The following is an 18,240-nucleotide window of genomic DNA, read 5'->3' as shown; positions in this document are numbered from 1 at the left end:
CCAGACAAGGACACCATAGAAAAAAAATTGCAAGTCAATATCCCTCATGAACAATGATGCAAAATTGTCAACAAAATATTAGCATACTAAATCCAACAACACATTAAAGGGATCATACATCATGACCAAGTGGGATTTATTCCAGGGACAAAAGGCTGATTCAACATTCACAAATCAATCAATGTGATACACAACATAAAAAAACGAAGGATAAAAATCATACAGTCATCTCAATAGATTTCAAAAAAGCATTTGACAAAATTCAACAACAATTTATGATAAAACTCTCAGCAGGGTAGGTATAGAGGGACTCTACCTTAACATAATAAAAGCGACATATGACAATCCCAGAGCTGACATCATAGTTAATGGCGAAAAGCTGAAAGTTTTTCCTCTAAGATCAGAAACAAGAAAAAATGCCCACTCAAGCTACTTTTATTCAATACAGTATTGGAAGTCCCAGCCAGAGAAATTAGGCCAAAAAAAAAAAAAAAAGAATCAAAATCAGAAAGGAAGATGTAAAACCCTATTTTCAGGTGATGTGATATTGTATATAGAAAGTTCTAAAGACTCCACCAAAAAACTGTAGGAACTAATAAACGAATTCAGTAAAATTGCAGCATACAAAATTCCTAGGAATCTGATATAGGTAACCAATACAATCCAATACAGATACTTTTCCTGAGGGAGAGGGAAACAGTGAATTTATTGAGCCATAGTATTTGTAAATACCCAAGTGGATGTGTCAGGAGTGGCAATGGACATAGAGGATTATACTCAGAGGGAGGGCTCAGAGCTTAATATATATTGACAATTATCTCTTTGATGGTTCCGTTGAAGTACCATCATTTTTAAAGATGAAATGTGTAAAACAGAATTAAAGATAAAGGACTTTGGGTTTCAGAAGAAATCAGAAGAGTAATGGTCACTGACATGTGAGAAGAGCACGACTGAGCAGTTTTATAAAAGCTCCCTGAAGACCATTTCAAGGAGGAAGTAGCCAATAGCATGGCACAATTAAAGGTCATCTGTGAAGTACACTGAAGAAAATGTATGACTTTAGCTATTTTGGGCCAACTCTGTAATTTTAAGTAATTAAATTATGAAAATTAGTGATATCACAAAGTGAAAATTATAAACAGAAATATTACAATCACATGAAATGTTATTAATTTTTCACATTTACATAATGCTTTAAAATTTATAATGCATTCTCACATTTTTTGTCTTACTTATTTATCACAACACTGAGGGACAATATCATCCTCCTTTTATAGCTGAGCACACTCTGGAAGAGGAGGATTAAATTCTTACTTGAAATGACACAGCTTCTAAATGATGAGGCCAAGATATGAACCTAGATATTCAGAGTCCAGAGTCATGCTTGGTACGGAATAATGGATTATCCTTTTAATAATCTCTCACTCTCATTAGGTAGAGAATAACGGATTAACAAAAGATGGCAATCCACTTAATGTTTTCATCAGTATGTTGTACATTCAAAGATATCCTGTGTGATTGCAAGCTTTGCATTTATAATTTTCAATTTTAAGATGTCATTAACTTTCATAATTTAATTACTTACAATTATAGAGTTGGTCCCAAAATGGCTAACGTTAAGAGAATGTTAACTTACTAAAATAGAAATTATTCAAATTGTTTTAAGTTTCTTGTACATTCAGCAACATAAACACAGATTCATTCATTGATCAAAGAATCAAATAAGATGCAGTAAACCAAACTTTGGAAGGTTTGTAACGCAAATGTTTTGGCCCAGGTATGTGTGTGTGCATGTTTTGGGGTTGGGAGGGAGCAGATGTAGGACATGCAGTGTGTGATCTATGGGATCTTCCCACACATTTTGAGTTAGAGCGCTCACAGTCAATTCCCCAGAAGACTAACTATACCTAATTTTCTTTAGGTTCTAGAAAATTCCCTCCAAGATGAAATAGTTTGGGAGGATCCTTCAAGAACATCATGGGAGCAATGAGGTGTCCAGCTCCAGTGTATATAAACTGTGTTTACATGAGAATCTCCAGAACACACCTTGTACAGGAGAGGGGTGAGGGACTGGATGTTGTACCAAACAGAAAGCGATTAAATTTTGTTATCAGCGACTTTTGCTGGAAATATAGATGTCCAGATTCAATATGTCCTGCTTTTTGTATGCGATGGTCATGTATTTAAATGTCCCTTCAAGAAGTGAATTATTTTTGATATAGAATAATTGAAGAACATGCTTGCTTTGTAGTCTTTCACTACATATGAAGTGAAATTACTTCAATGCATTTTGAGCTCTTTGAGCTTTTGAGAATGATTTTGACCATCATTTTATTGTTTTTCCTATTATTTTCCTTCTGTTTTCAGTTTTAGTATATGTCTCTGTTCTATTTAACTCAAATCTCTGTTATATCTACTGTCTCTCTCAGCTCCTATTTGTCATTCTAGATTTGTCTTCTCTACCCTTCCTTTTGTTTCTGAGCCTTTCCCTTCTCCCTTTCTCCTGGGGGGGCACTGAAACAGAGCTCACAAATTTAACCACTACGCCACCCAGCCAGCCCCACTTATATTATTTTTATGTAGCCTCTTGTCTCCTGCCTTCTTATTGTCACAGGTGTAACATTTGGTATAACATTGTCCTATGAGTTATTCTTATGTACTCTGGCTATCTCTCTGTCTCTGTCTCTCAGTCAATGTGTATCTCTCTCTATTCTCTGGATTCCATGTATATTTGTTTAAAAATTTGTTCTGTTTAAAAAATAATTAAAAGTGAACAGTTATGATACCACCACTCCTATTAAAAACTGGGTCCTTGATAGTACCTCACACAACCTCTTCCCAACTGCATCCCTTTCTGTCCCCATTGATCCTGACTTTGTTATAAACAGCTCTTTGATATTCTCTTTAGTTTTGACTATAATTTTTTACTATCCCTGTTGTTTTACCACACGTGTTATTATTTATAAACAACAGTTTGTTTTACCTGTTTTTAAATTTTATGTAGAAGGATCAATTACTTTGTCAGTTGCATCTTTTGCTCAGCATTTTTGTGTGAAGGACGTCATTTCAATTTGTTTAGGTTTAGTTTATTCATGTTTGTTTTTGTCTATTCCTCTGTTGTATCAATAGGCCACACTTTACCCATTTTTCTGTTGGTGAGCATTTGGATTGTTTCCAGGGCTTGGTAAATACAAATAATGCTGCTATGAGCATTCTTACACATGTTTCTTGGGGCACATGACCAATAACTACTTCAGGGACTAGTAAATCTAGTGATGTAAGTTGCAGGTCTCCATTCCTAGATAATGTCAAACTATTATCCAAGGTGATTTTACTAATTAATATTTGCAGCAGCAAGAATGAACTCAAGAAAAGCATTAATAGCCAGTCTGTATTTCCCTACCTCCTCTGGACACCCTAAGCAGTATTGGTTTTTACTAGTTCTCCTTACAAATATTATGGTGAGATTTGACTAGCAGGCAGATAACTGGGAAAATTCTGACGTAACAGTGTTTTTAGTAGGAGATAGGTACTTTACTTTCCTAGGCTGAATATTATAAATAAAACTGGAATTTCTGGATATATGGGAAAGAGTTGGCCATAGGATAGAAATTAATCATAGAAGCTCTCTATACTTGTGTGACTAATAGTATATAAAAAACAAGATGCTTCAAATCTAAATGCCTTTCTGTGGGCTAACTTATCCTGCTTCTTAGCAGTCATCCATTACTCTGAAACAAAATATGTTCCAGTCTGGAAAGATGGATTTTATTTTATTTTTTTCAGCTGCATTTGACGTTTTGGGCCCAAGCTTGCCAAAGTCAGATATTGTTATTTATGCCTGCCTTTTGCCTTTATAGTCAAGTGAAGATAAGTTGTTTTGAAATAAATCAACTGATCTTCAAACTTGACTTCAACAGACAAAACACCCATCAATTTCCTTCCATTTTTCTTTCGCAATTATTTATAACAATCCTGGTAAAATCAAAATCATGTGGAACTGAAAATCAAAGACTGGTAGAATTCCAAGAAACCATGAAAATTTCATTAAATATTAAAAATTTTCCTTTTTGTTGTTGGAGTAAATCATTAAAACCTTTACATCTAAACTGCACAGTGCTACAGTGATTTGAGATGTTTTTCTTATCCACATTAGAAGTTTAGTAACAAATGTGGTGGTTGCTCTCTATTGTATTCACCTTAAAATTTAGTGTGTGCCTAATTATTAGCTTTGTGATCTCTTATAAGTTGATTATGAATTATATTAATTAAAAAATAATTTGCATATTTACATTTAAAATTAAGTAACTATGAATTCTTATTTATTTTTATATTTACATGTACAATTTTTTGCAATTGTGAATAAATAGCTCAAATTTTCTATAAGACCTTTAAGTCATTTGGAGATGAGAGCTAAGGTAACAAGGAGGTCTAGGGTGAGTTATCTATTCTCTGTCAAGTATATGAAATTATAGAAGAGATAGAGTAGATATCCTCTGGTATTTTCTTTGATATTTATTTTCCCAGAGGATTGTCCTCTTTGGATAGCTCAGTGACATCAGTTAATTAACAGTATAGGACATACACTCCCCAGAGACTTCAGCCAGGTTAAACAGTTTAGGTTCTCCATCTGTGCGGGCCTAGTCATGGCCCAGTTTCTCATGTTTTTCTTAAGGTTCTCTGTCATAAAACCAGGTGGCTGTACTGTGGAAATAACACTGAGAGATCAAAATTACTTTTCTTCATCTACCTACCAGCTAGAGGCAGAATGCAGATCCCTAGCACCGTGTGAAGATACGTGAAGTCATCATGAGAAAGTGCCTCTTGCTTAAGAAAAATTACTGGATAATCCAATGCTGATACAATCAATCTCTGCACTCACTTCACATAACCTGTTTCCTGATTCTAGATAATCAAGTTCCAATCTCAGTATTATATTAAAAGCGGTAAGTTGGAAAAGAGGTAGAGAAATAGCTTAGGACACACAGATAAGGTGAATAAAGGTAAGTAGAATAGAACTTGTTCTCTGTGTTGCTTTAGGAATCGCCAAGTTTCTTCATTTTCATTTGCAATTGTTCTTGAAACAGAAAGCTGAATTGGTTTGCATAGATGTCCATTGGCTTAAGGGACAGAATACAGAATTCACCAAATATTAGAACTAAATTTAATTGTCCATTTTAGAGACCAACAATTCATCCCTACATGTTTCATTATATTGTATACATTCATTATACTCCAGTCTGTACATATGAAAAATAATTTGAAAAGAGCATGTTAGGTGTAATCAAATATGCCCTTCAGTAATAAAATAGTAGTGTGTGTACGTATGTAAATGTATGAGATTATATGCTTCCCTTCTTTCCCTTTACCTCTTTATTCTCTGCGAAATTGCACGATAGTTGTTCACCATGCTTAAAATTTGTCACAATCCGTAGTTTTTAAATGTTCATTTCCTCCCTTAAAGAGGTACGACAATATCTAAAACATGTATGCAATCTTCAAAATGCTAGGTTGCAAGTTAAAAGGAGAAAGTTTCATTTTGTGAATATTGTGTCAATGCATTTTTATTTTGAGTTTATTGTTAATAAGATGATGAGTCTTCAATTAAGTACAAATACAATTTGAAGAGGGAAAAGGAAGAGAAAAGATGGCCTGATTGTTTAAATAATTGGTGAATTAGGCAAATGACAATTTTTTATGGGATCACATTGAACTGATGTATAAAGTACACTAATGACCACCCTTCCATCCTTGCACATGCTCATGAATGGATTGTTTTGTATGAATGCTGTTGGAACCCTGCACACATCCTCTTTACTGGCTGGAGTATCCATCCAAACCACACTTGTTATGAGTATTGCCTGCTAGGTTCACAGGCATTCCTTTCTGCAGACAATTGCCCTCAGCTGAAAGACAGTCTCATTTCCAGGAGGCCTCTGGAAACTGATGGGGGCAGCCAACAGCCAATGACAAACTCATGGGCTATACCAAAGGCTGCTTTTGCCTCAAGATGGAACTAAATTTGCTGCAATTCATGTTCCAAAGCTGTGCTGCCTAATACAGTAGTAACTAGCCACATATAGCCATTTAAATTTGTTAATTAAATTTAAATGAGATTTAAAATTCAGTTCTACCACATTTCAAATGCTCATGTAGCAACGTGTGGACAGTGGCTCCTGTGTCAGTGAATACAGAATATTTCTACCATCACAGTTAGTTCTATTGCAGAGTCCTGCTCCAGCTTCTTACGGCATCAGGCTCATGCTATGTTCCACCTGAGATCACATCCTTGCTTAACAATGTTCTCTGCTCTATTTGCTTCCCTCACTCTCTTTATGCTGAGAACATTCCCTCAATAAACAGCATTTGATGGAATTCCTACTTCAGCCTCTTCTCCCACAGAATCTGAACTAAAACACTGTAATGTTCAGTAGACCTGTCATTTTCAACACAGTGATAGATCCACTGCCCCCTCCTTTATATATCCTCCATTGCCATCAGTGTCCAGTCCTAATAAGTCTGAGTTCAGCTCAGGCCTATGAGACAGAAGCGTTATTAAAGAAGTAGCAATTCAGTCATAACCCCTGGGCTGTGGTAATATTTTTTTTTTTAAAAGATTTTATTTTTTCCTTTTTCTCCCCAAAGGCCCCCGGTACATAGTTGTATATTCTTCATTGTGGGTCCTCTAGTTGTGGCATGTGGGACGCTGCCTCAGTGTGATTTGATGAGCAGTGCCATGTCCGCGCCCAGGATTCGAACCACCGAAACACTGGGCCGCCTGCAGCGGAGCGCGCGAACTTAACCACTCGGCCATGGGGCCAGCCCCCTGTGGTAATTTTAAGAGCACTTTTTCACTATTCATTCAGGAACTGGATATGGCAGAGTTTAACATTTATCAGTGAAGGTTGTATAATTTGAAATACGTTAAATACAGACATTATCTTAAGATCTTTTTTCTTTACAATGTGTAGTTTGCATACTGGGTATCCATTTTTCTTGAAATATGTATTCTTCCACTAAAATTTTTAGTTATATTGTATGACAATATTGTGCAATTACTGCAATTGTAAGCTACTACTCTACCACCCGATATGTGTGAGTACTAAACATTTAACCTATCTCATTTATGCCTGTTCTCTTGATTTTTATTGGAAAGTTGTGATCTTGTGAGTTGTCATTTCCCATTATATTCTTTTGTTGATGATAGCTGTTATATAGAATGCCATCTTTATTTGTCTTGTAGAATCTATTTGCTTTTATTTTAGCTATTTGAAATTTTTTTATACATGTGTCTTTGGTTTTTCAGTTATTTATTTTTTTGTATCCAAAGTAATAATTGATGTGTAATTTTTATAGTAAAACTTTCTTATATTATGTGATATCATCATAGCAACAAAGGAGACTATTTTGTGTTCCTGTACCTAGGATGAGTGATTCCAACATTTCCAGTCATTATTATTTATATAGTTGCTCTAATATGAATCAATCTTACTGCATTAAGTCAATTGACGCTTATCTAAACAGAGATGATGATTCCCAGTCAAATTACACAATTCTTTAAATGTGGTAGGAAAGAAATGAAATGAAATTTCTCATGAAACCATAGTAAAAAATATTCCTTCTCTTGGAAGATTGCTTTTGTGGTGGTGCAAACAGCTTTAGGAGGGATGGGTGCTGAGTAAGAAAGGAAGAAGGGAACAAAGTGACCCAAATCAGCAGAACATCCTCTTGAGAATCAATGGGCTAATACATCTTGCAACTAGGTCTTTCCCATATCCAGTCTTCCAAAAGGGTAATACTTTTCCTGAATTGTAATGAGAAAAATTAAAGTAAGAAGGTAGAATATGACATTAGTATCCTAATTACCTCCCAGTGTGCTCTCCAGTGTGGCACTGGAAGCTATTGTAACAACAGAGACAATCACATTTTTTTTCTGTTTTAGTGGGCATCTTCTTTGCCTGATATTTTATTTTTCAACCTAAAATCATATTCATTTTTATACCTCTCAGATAGGTATCCATTCAACATTCTTTTTAATCACTATACACATTTTATCGTGTAAAGCATCAAATGGTTTGTAAAACTTCCTCTCCCAGGGTATTCTCTTTTATCAACCGCTGTATTGGTCCTCATTGATATGATAATATAAAATACATCATTATTTTATTATAATGGTGCATTGTTTTATTGGTGTTTTCCTTGGATGGGTTAGCAATTTAATTTTTCCCTCCTTGGCTTTTATGCATGCTTCTTTTATTAGATACAATTCAAAAATTAGCCAGCAATTCATTTCAGATGAGTGGCTCTATATTTGTGTATGTGTGCATGAAACCGAACCATGGTTTGTTTTTGACACCTGCTGTTCTGAGCAGGTGTCAGTCAGGGAATGTATCCTGTCCTTGCACATTTAGACTGTCTTCCTCTTTTATAATTATGTCTTTTGTGAATTTTTTTTTTGCATAGATTTTTTGTGTATAGCACTGATCACATCCTTTTAAGAAATGAAGGGAAGTATGAAATATTGTGAAATCCTATATCCTTGTCATGTGAGATGATTCCTCTGAATTTTAATACACTCATTTGATTGACAAAAAAGTAATGTGGTGGTTAAGAGTACAAACTTTGATATCAAAGGATCCTGGGTTTGTGTCAAAACATTTAGGAGTTTACTGCCCTTCAGTAGGGTATTTAATCACTTTAATCAACTTCTTCATGTGTATAAAGGAAACGGTAATACATTTCAAAAAATTTTTGAAAGGTTAGTTGAGATTATGCATGTAAATATTTTGGAATATGTCAAATACTCAATAATACCAGCTAGTATGAGTATTAATATTATCAAGTGTAAGTAGCATATCAGTTCAGCCTCCAACCTTTGGATACTGTAATTTTTCAAACTTTAAATGCAAAAGAATTTTTATTAATTAGATATTGTTATTTTTTCCAGATATGAGCTAATACTCTTTCATACTGTTGTTTGGGATTGAGTGTGGACTTAGGTTAGTTTAACTTATCCTTCTCTTTTTTTTTTATTATATGTGCTTTAATATTTCAAAACATATGACTGCTTTTGGTGTTTATTTTCCTTGCAACTAAATTATGGGACAAGGAAGACATTTATGTCAGTGATAGAGGATACTTCCCAGCTTCCTCTCTACCACTTAGTCTTCTTCCGTTTGATCTTTACTTGTTTTTCATTCAGATTTTATTAACATTTGTTTTATGCCAGTTTTGTACCAATTTCTTTTACACATGAGTGGGTCTATATGCTAATCTGATTTAGTTTTTTTTTTTTTTGGTGAGGAACATTGGCCCTGAGCTAACATCTGTGTGCCAATCTGCCTCCATTTTGTATGTGGGTCACTGCCACAGCATGACCTGATGAGTGGTGTAGGTCTGTGATTTAGATTTTAAAAGTCTTGGAAGAATAAACAATTTACAGTATGCCTAACCATTTGAAAATGATAGATCTGAATTATTCATTTTCTGATTCCACTTTGGTCAGTGTGTGACCGTGCTTACACAATACTAAGTGGCTAGATGAAAATGACAATCAACTAACCTTAGAGGCAGCAATGTATTTGCTTCAGTGGAACAAACTCTACAGATAGATCCTAGAATGATGTATATATAAAATTAACCTAATGTGGATGGATGTCCTTTGATTTTTACCAAACCAAACTATCATTTCCTTTATGCCTTTACTTCTATTACTTTTAGTTTCACAATATATCTTTGACTTGCCATTGCTTTGGGAATGCATCTGTCTTTATCTCTATGTATTTATCTCTTTAATTATCTTATCATAGGGAGGGATGTAAATCATTACAATTTGTACATAGATTACACAGTTAGATAACTTTTTAAAGTGTTACTTCTAATTAGAATGTTGATAGGGAATAATCCCACCTCTCTCAGCAAATTGGCACACTCTAGTTGTTGGTGATATGTGAAATCGAAATCACCAGAAGGAAAAGGAAAGTGTTAGCCATTGTTTTAAGAGTTCTGATTCCAACTGAGTATGCATAGCCAATGAATTTTCAGAGTTCTTGTTAAATTAGTATATTAATTTTAGGCATCTTAAGGGCAAAAGTTAAGCATTGTAATTGAATGGTGGCATTTTCTTAATGGGTCTGAATATTTAATTGTTTTACCACCAAACAAAAAGATGAGGGTAGCTCTCACAAATATAATGTATTAGGTAGAGAAGAGAGGCAAAACTCCCAAAATTGTGTATATGTAGCACTATTAGTGAAATTCTGAATGTAATTTAATCCTTTGTATAAATACATTCTAGGCCATAATTTGATTGATCTGAGTGCATTTTAGAGATTATCTTTTACTATATTCTATTACATGTGAGGTACCTGCAAATCCAGTTGTGTAGAATTATAAGACATGCATTTAAGATAACCTCTCTCCCTCTGTCCACATTCCTTTCTTATTCTTTCTGATCTCTGTCCCCATTTTCCCTTTTTCCCATTCTCTAAATTGTACATATATACTTACTGAACTTTAAATTCTATTAAACGCAATCTGAAACAGACCTTTTATACTTACGACTGATGCAAACACAAGGCCCATCATTTGATTTTTTTATATTAAATATCAATGATAATATTTTTTGCAATATGTGAAACTAAATTAGTATAAAATATGTCAACCGAAGAGTACATCATTTACTCAAAGAGTTGCGTTTAAAATCCTTTGGTCATGTCTTTTAAACATTATAGATTCTGCCCCCTTTCCATTTTGGGGGAGGCATCTTTTAAAAATTGCTAAATGCTTGGTCTCGACAGGAACCATGTGCAGACAAAGGATGGAACAGAAAAACGGAAGTTCTCTCACTGGGTTTCTCCTACTAGGTTTCTCTAACAGGCCTGGACTGGAGCTGGTCCTCTTTGTGGTTCTTTTGATCTTCTATATCTTCACTTTGCTGGGAAACACAACCATCATCGCATTGTCCCACCTGGACCCACATCTTCACACCCCTATGTACTTTTTCCTCTCCAACCTCAGCTTTCTGGACCTGTGTTACACTACCAGCATTGTTCCCCAGCTCCTGGTTAACCTCAGTGGAGCAGACAAATCTATCTCCTTTGGTGGTTGTGTAGTTCAGCTGTTCATCTCTCTAGGATTGGGATACACTGAATGTATTCTCTTAGGAGTTATGGCATTTGACCGTTATGTGGCTGTTTGCAGGCCCCTTTACTACACAGTAATCATTCATCCTCGTCTCTGTCTCCTGATGGCTTCTGCTTCATGGATGTTTGGTGTTGCCAACTCCTTATTGCACACAGTGGTCATCTTCCTTTTACCCTTTTGTGGGAGAAAGAAGTTAGACCACTTCTTTTGCGAGATTCCTGCATTGCTCAAGCTTGCCTGTACTGACATCACTATGATTCAGTCTGAGATCTTTTTTGTCAGTGCCTTGGATCTTCTTTTACCGGTTGCATTTATCATGTTCTCCTATGGTCGGATTATCAGGGCCATCTTAAGGATAAAGTCAGCAGCAGGGCAGAGAAAAGCATTTGGGACATGTGGATCCCACCTCACAGTGGTCACCCTGTTCTATGGCACAGCCATCTATGCTTATCTCCAGCCCAGCAACAACTACTCTCAGGATCAGGGCAAGTTCATAGCTCTTTTCTACACCATTGTTACTCCCATGATCAACCCCCTCATCTATACACTGAGGAACAAGGATGTGAAGGGAGCAATGAGGAAGGTGCTTTGGAAGGACTATGACTCCAGATGATGACACGAGGAAGACACTTTAATGGAAAGACTTTGAATACCAGAGCCCTTAAGTTGTCTGTGTTCTCCAAGATTCATCCAGAAGGTCCCTTGACAGCTCTCTAGAGAATTTCCTTACATCATTCTCCTATGAAAATGGGTGTTCAAAATCTAAGTTCATGGATTCATTTCAACCTCCAGATATGCCGATTCTATTTTATAGAACATCTGCCTTTTATTTATTGTTTTTAAAAGCTCCACAGTTTTTTCTTATTTGCGGTCTCATTTGGAAACATTATTCCATTTCTACTTGCAAAAAGACGTTAAAGTACATACCATAAAGGCACAGCTAAATAAGAGCATGAAGCCACTGGAACATTGTAAGAAATATTAACATTTTAGCATTCCCCATCAATTACTGTGGTGATACCACTTAGTCTTGCATTTTGGGCACGGCTCTGTTACAAAGTCCAAAGTTTGACCGTATGATCTTTTTCATAGAAGTAGGTGGAGAAACTGGGGAAAAAACAAACTTTAAGCTCAAAGAAAAACATGCTAACATCAATCCTGATGAAGCCATTCAGAAATTAGGCTTAACTGTGACCTCACCAGGGTGGCAGCCATTATGTGACATTCATTTCACAGAAGGCTGTACATAGGATCACTGAGTGAAGGATGTGATGCAATGCTGCTAGTGACGATGATAGCTATTAGCTGGTAATAACACCAGGTAGTGCTTATGTATAACTTTCTACAAAGCCATAAAAACAATAAGGTGAAGTATGGGAGTTGGTTGTTTTAACTTTGTGAGCCACTTTCATTTTTAAAAATGACTTTTGTGGACAAGATCTTATCTGAGTAGTACATGACACAAGTCCGATTTCAGATTCTACACATTTCACCTACAGTAATGCAGCAAAGGTTTCAAAGGGTAAAATATGTTTAGATTTTTCTCTTGTTTCTGTTTTACAAATTCTTTGAAACTGGTATCAGTTGATCAGGGCTTTGGATCTCATATGCGGCAAAGGCCTGATTTAATTTGAATTCAGTGACATGTTACAAAATTATGGCAAATGGCCCCTTAATCCCATGATATTCCCTGTTCTGTTGTAACTTGCTCAGATTTGCTATGAAAAATTTAAGAATAAATAAAGTGCATATTAATTATTAAAAATCTCTATTTGCCTAAGCTTTACAAACAGTCATCTCATTACAAAAAAACTGTCACAGGGCAGGCCGATGGCAAGGTGGTTAAGTTCAATGCTTTCTGCTTCAGTGGCGTGGGCTCACGGGTTCAGATCGCACTCAAAGACATGCACCACTCGTCAAGTCGTGCTGTGGTGGCGACTCACATGCAAAATAGAGGAAGATTCATGCATATGTTAGCTCAGGGCCAGTTTTCCTCAAGCAAATAAAAGGAGAAGACTGTCAACAGATGTTAGCTTAGGGTCTATCTTCCTCAACAACAACAAAAAACCATCATAAAATTCTGAATTATGAGTAATAAATATAAACATTCCAGAAAAATTTAAGCCTGACGTTCTGGCCTTTGATCCTCACTCAAGGTCAGTTTGCAGTATTAATTTGTTTTGGTGGTATGGATCCTGGTTTTTGTATATATTAACTATCATGAACAGTGTATATTACCAAGAAAGTTAGAGCTTTGACAATGTCATAATCACAAAAATGTTCAGATTTTTGGTAGGTTTTCCCAACATGTAGCACAGTGCAGGTAAATATCTGTGTGTCTCTGGGTGGAGACATAAGCATAACAATTATCATAGAGTTCCATATCCTGACAGCTAACTTACATCCTCCTTCTTGAACCCCCACAGTTGATCATGCTCATGACAGGAGATCTTACAACAAAGTCAGCATTTGGCAAGCTGGAAATGACAGCAAGGGTAAATTATACACAAGGGTAAATAATTTACAAGAGTAGATTATTATATAGATGGGTAAGATTCCATCTATATCCCTGATACATCAGAATATTCACACTTGAAATCAACGCTTGGGAAACCATATATTTTGATGCTATAGTAATGCTTAATATATACTAGTATAAAAACTGGTTTTGGAATACTGTTTACCCACAATGGTGACGAATTTCCCACTCTGCATTATTGTTCAACAACACTCCGATACTTATACCCAAATGGTCACTTTAAAATCCCTCAAACGAACTTTCTTTGGTGCAGAAAACCTCAAGGTCTCGTGAAGGCACAGAGCCTATTGTTCTGGCTGAGCAACTACTTCTCTTCTCTTAAGGACACAAACCGCTGCCATCAACAGATTTATTTTCTTTAAGTAAATGTTTGAATGGCATTTGAATAGTTACATTTATTGGGAATAAATTACAGATAATAAGCTGTCTGGGCCCCATGATAAAATTTTTAAAAAATCTCTTAGGAGGTCAAACACAACAAGTTCAGTATCGTGCTGTAACATTTTTGAAATGGGATCTAAGAACTCTACCTTCTCTAGCTCTCCATGCTTTGTGTATAACAGACTACAGGGCTGTGTCAACTGTCGCCAAAATTATTTGGACTCTTTCCTTATGAATCCTCCCACCAACAACTGTGGAAAGGCTGCAGTGATTGTACCCAGGGCTTGGCCAAATTCTTTTATCCCGTCTGTGTTGAGCATCTGGAGTTCAGGACTGTCATTATGCCCTACAGCGATTCAAGTATTCTTTTAGCCTTTTCACCTTTTATCTGAGGAATACAGGGTGCACTCCATTGACTCAGGTGATGAGTGATGACAGAGACCCAAAATGTCAGTCAGACTCACATGACAAACAATTCTTAATCAGAACAAAATTTACTCACAATAGCAAAGGATACAAAACAGGAGCGACAACACATGCAATATCTATGAGGTCCTGATCCAGTCAGACACAACATCTCGAGCGCCCCTTTCTACAGTGGAATGCATTTTGTTTGGAACATGGGGCACTAACTTGCCTGGTCCAAGTCAGCACTGAGAAGACTTGGGAGTTTCTCAGTTTATATGTGTCCCCACCATCGTAGCCCTGTCCTGGCTTTAGGAGCAAGCTTTACACATTAGTACAACTGCAGGCTGTATGCTGTAGGTTTACTACCCTCTAAACAGACCCTATACATCCTGCTATCAGCATTACTAGACCAGCAATCAGTATGTAGCAACCCTGTATGACCTTCATGCACCCCTAGTCAGGACATTTCAGCGGTTACTGTTTGCCAGGGTTCTGAGACCAGGCTCACTTAGAGGGAGGAACAGGTTACAGATCCCTGACAACCCTTTCCTTTGCAGGCGATTTCTGATCTGACCTTTGTGTGTAGCGTAGATGAGAGCTTTCTTCCATGTTTTTGGTATCGTAGCATATTTCAAATCTGATTTGCAGACTCTGGACACCACTGCATATGGAAATGTCTGTGGAATGTGGTTTTCTTGGAAGGTGGGCTCAGAACAGTTGCAGAAACGAGAAGATGAATGTCTCCTGAATCAGAGAGATCGGGGCATGGCATCCCAGAGATAGCTGTAGGAACAGGATAGTCTTGCTCCTTCTTAAAAAATCAATTGTGTTGATTTAGTTTTTGGTGGATTTATTTTAACCATTCTAAACCGAATAAAATCTACTGCAAGTTCTTCTAATTAGGCAACCGTTTCTGAGGATAGTTTAAACCTTCTTTGAGAGTGAAGGGGATCAGTTTTTGTACCTGTGGCTGTCGTCTCAGTGAAGCATCTGGGACATTTCTTTTCTTCCTTTTTTTTTTTTTGAGGAAGATTAGCCCTGAGCTAACTACTGCCAATCCTCCTCTTTTTGCTGAGGAAGACTGGCCCTGAGCTAACATCCATGCCCATCTTCCTCTACTTTATACGTGGGACGTACCACAGCATGGCTTTTTGCCAAGTGGTGCCATGTCCGCACCTAGGATCCGAACTGGCGAACTCTGGGCCGCCAAGAAGCTGAAAGTGAGAACTTCACCGCTGCACCACTGGGCCACCCCCAGGACATTTCTAATGGTTGGGTCATTTGGGATAGTCATGATCAATGCAATGTCATAGTCAGTTGTCAAAGCCTTTCTCAGGAGCCCATTCCTGATTCTATGTTAGCAGGCCAGAAATAGGGCCTACTGAGTATTTTAAAGGCCTTATTTCAGGTATTTGAAAACTGTTTGCAAGATTCTTTTTGGAAAGTTGCTTTATTAATTTATCTACCGGACTGAGAACTCTCTTGTTTAAATGTATTTAAAAGAACATCTTGGCTGACAATGTGTCATTTTTAGCATGAAATCCTCCTCACTCTGGGTTTATTTACTCCCCACTGGAAAAAAGCATCCCACACTTCTCAAAGAATATTTCTCCTCATATTCCACCACAACATGTTACATTTTTGGCTTGCATTTGAATTGAAGTAACACATATATTATATTTTAATTAATATATGTTAATATGTTATTACACATACATACATACACACATATATACATACACTAAGCATGTGCTCTACTTGTAATCTCTTGTAGATTAATCTCTTATCTCTTTCCTGAAGATGAATAGTAGAAGGAAACATGTTTCCTTTAGCTCAAACTACGTAGAAGGTACAGGCTTGTCAACGATGTAATTCCAATGTTTTCTGAAATAAGTACAAATATACACAAGTGAATATCATACTATAGTTTATTCCTGCAAGCACACTGTAAAGAAAAACAGCTTACCAGTAGATGGTGGGAGTATCTGCCATGACAGAATCTTGCTCTCCTCAAGAGCTCCATGGAATAAATCATGGCCCTTTTGCTGTTATAATAAATACACATAAGTTAAAAAATTTGGAAGGGTCATTCTTTCTGGCCCTCGATTAAAATTTGGATCACAGAGAGTAGATTGTGTTTGTAGGTAGAATAATGCTATAACACTCTCATTTTGTCACTGTGTAGAGAAATATTTTATTAAACAGTAGTAAAATCTGGCCTTAGGAGAGGAAGAGTAGGCGAGATGCAAGAAATAAATAATATCTCTTGTTTTTATTTATTTATTTTCCAGCTGTATTGAGATATAATTGACATATGACATTAAGTTTAAGGTGTATAGTGTGATATGATATGTGTATATATTGAGAAATGACTACCACCATAGTGTTTGCTAACACCTCCACCATGTCAGGTAATTACCATTTCTTTTTTTGTGGCAAGAACATTTAAGATCTACGCTCTTAGCGACTTTCATGTACATAATACAGTAGCATTAACTATAGTCACCATGCTGCACATTAGATCCCCAGAGCTTATTCATCTTATAACTGGAAATTTGTACCCTTTGATCAATAGCTTCCCATTTCTCCCACCCCCAACCCCTGATAACAACTGTTCCACTCTCTGTTTCTACGAGTTTGGTTTTTCTGGATTTTACATATATGTATTATTGTACAGTGTTTGCCTTTCACTGTCTGACTTGTTTCACAATAATTCCTCAAGGTCCATCCATGTGTAGCAATGGAGAGATTTCCTTCTTCTCATGAATGAATAATATTCCATTGTAATTACATATATATATGTAATCCTCTTTATCCATTTATCTGTTGATAGATGCTTTTATTGTTTCCATGTCTTGACTATTGTGAATAACACAGCAATAAACCTGAGAGATCACATATCTCTTCAGTATCCTGTTTTCATTTCCTTTGGATGTAAACACAGAAGTGGAATTTTGGGCCATATGGGAGTTCTATTTTAAATTTTTTGAGGATCCTCTATACTGTTTTCCATAGTGGCTATACCAGTTTACATTCCTATCAACACTGCACAAATGTTCCCTCATCTCCAAAAACTCACCAACACTTTTTATCTCTTGATTCCTGATGATAGCCATTTTTCACCCTTGGCTGTAGTGTGAGCTGTTGGTTTATCATATCTGACCTTTACTATGTTAAAGTATGTTTCTTCTATACCCAATTTGTTGAGGTTTTTAATCCTGAAATGATGTTGTATTTGTCAAATAATTTCTTTGCCTCTGTTGAGATCATTTGATTTTTATCTTTCTTTCTATTAATATGGTGTATCACATTTATTGATTTGCATATGTTGAATCCTTCTGCATCCCACTGAGAAATCCCACTTGGTCATGGCATATAAGCCTTTATCGTGTGTTTGAATTTGGGTTGCTAATATTTTGTTGATGATTTTCATCTATATTCATTAGCGATACTGTCTATTGTTGTCTTTTTTTGTAGTGTTCTTCTCTGGCTTTGGTATCAGGGAAATGCAGGCCTCATAAAATGAATTTGAAAGTATTCCTTCCTCTTCAGAGTTTTGGAAGAGTTTGAGAAGGATTGGCATTAATTCTTCTTTAAATGTTTTTAGAAGTCATCAGTGAATCCATCTGGTCTTGGGCTTTTCTCTGTTGGGAGGCTTTTGATGACTCATTCACTCTCCTTACTCATTATTGGTCTATTCAGATTTCTTTTTCTTCCTGATTCAGTCTTGGCAGATTGTATGCTTCTAGGAATTTATCCATTTCATC

At 36.2% G+C, this 18,240-nt stretch overlaps 1 protein-coding gene across 1 annotated transcript; it reads left to right on the top strand.

Annotated features, from left to right (window-relative positions):
- The first annotated feature begins 10,804 nt into the window (after positions 1-10,804).
- OR2B8E (olfactory receptor family 2 subfamily B member 8E) lies at positions 10,805-11,758 on the top strand. Its single transcript, NM_001391165.1, is given in 1 exon segment — positions 10,805-11,758. A coding segment is annotated over 1 exon segment (954 nt).
- Positions 11,759-18,240: the final 6,482 nt, after the last annotated feature.

Source organism: Equus caballus, chromosome 20 (genome assembly GCF_041296265.1).
Source record: "Equus caballus isolate H_3958 breed thoroughbred chromosome 20, TB-T2T, whole genome shotgun sequence".
Taxonomy (NCBI): domain Eukaryota; kingdom Metazoa; phylum Chordata; class Mammalia; order Perissodactyla; family Equidae; genus Equus; species Equus caballus.
The sequence above is the reverse complement of the archived record's forward strand: the minus strand, read 5'-3'. Positions and strand labels throughout refer to the sequence as shown.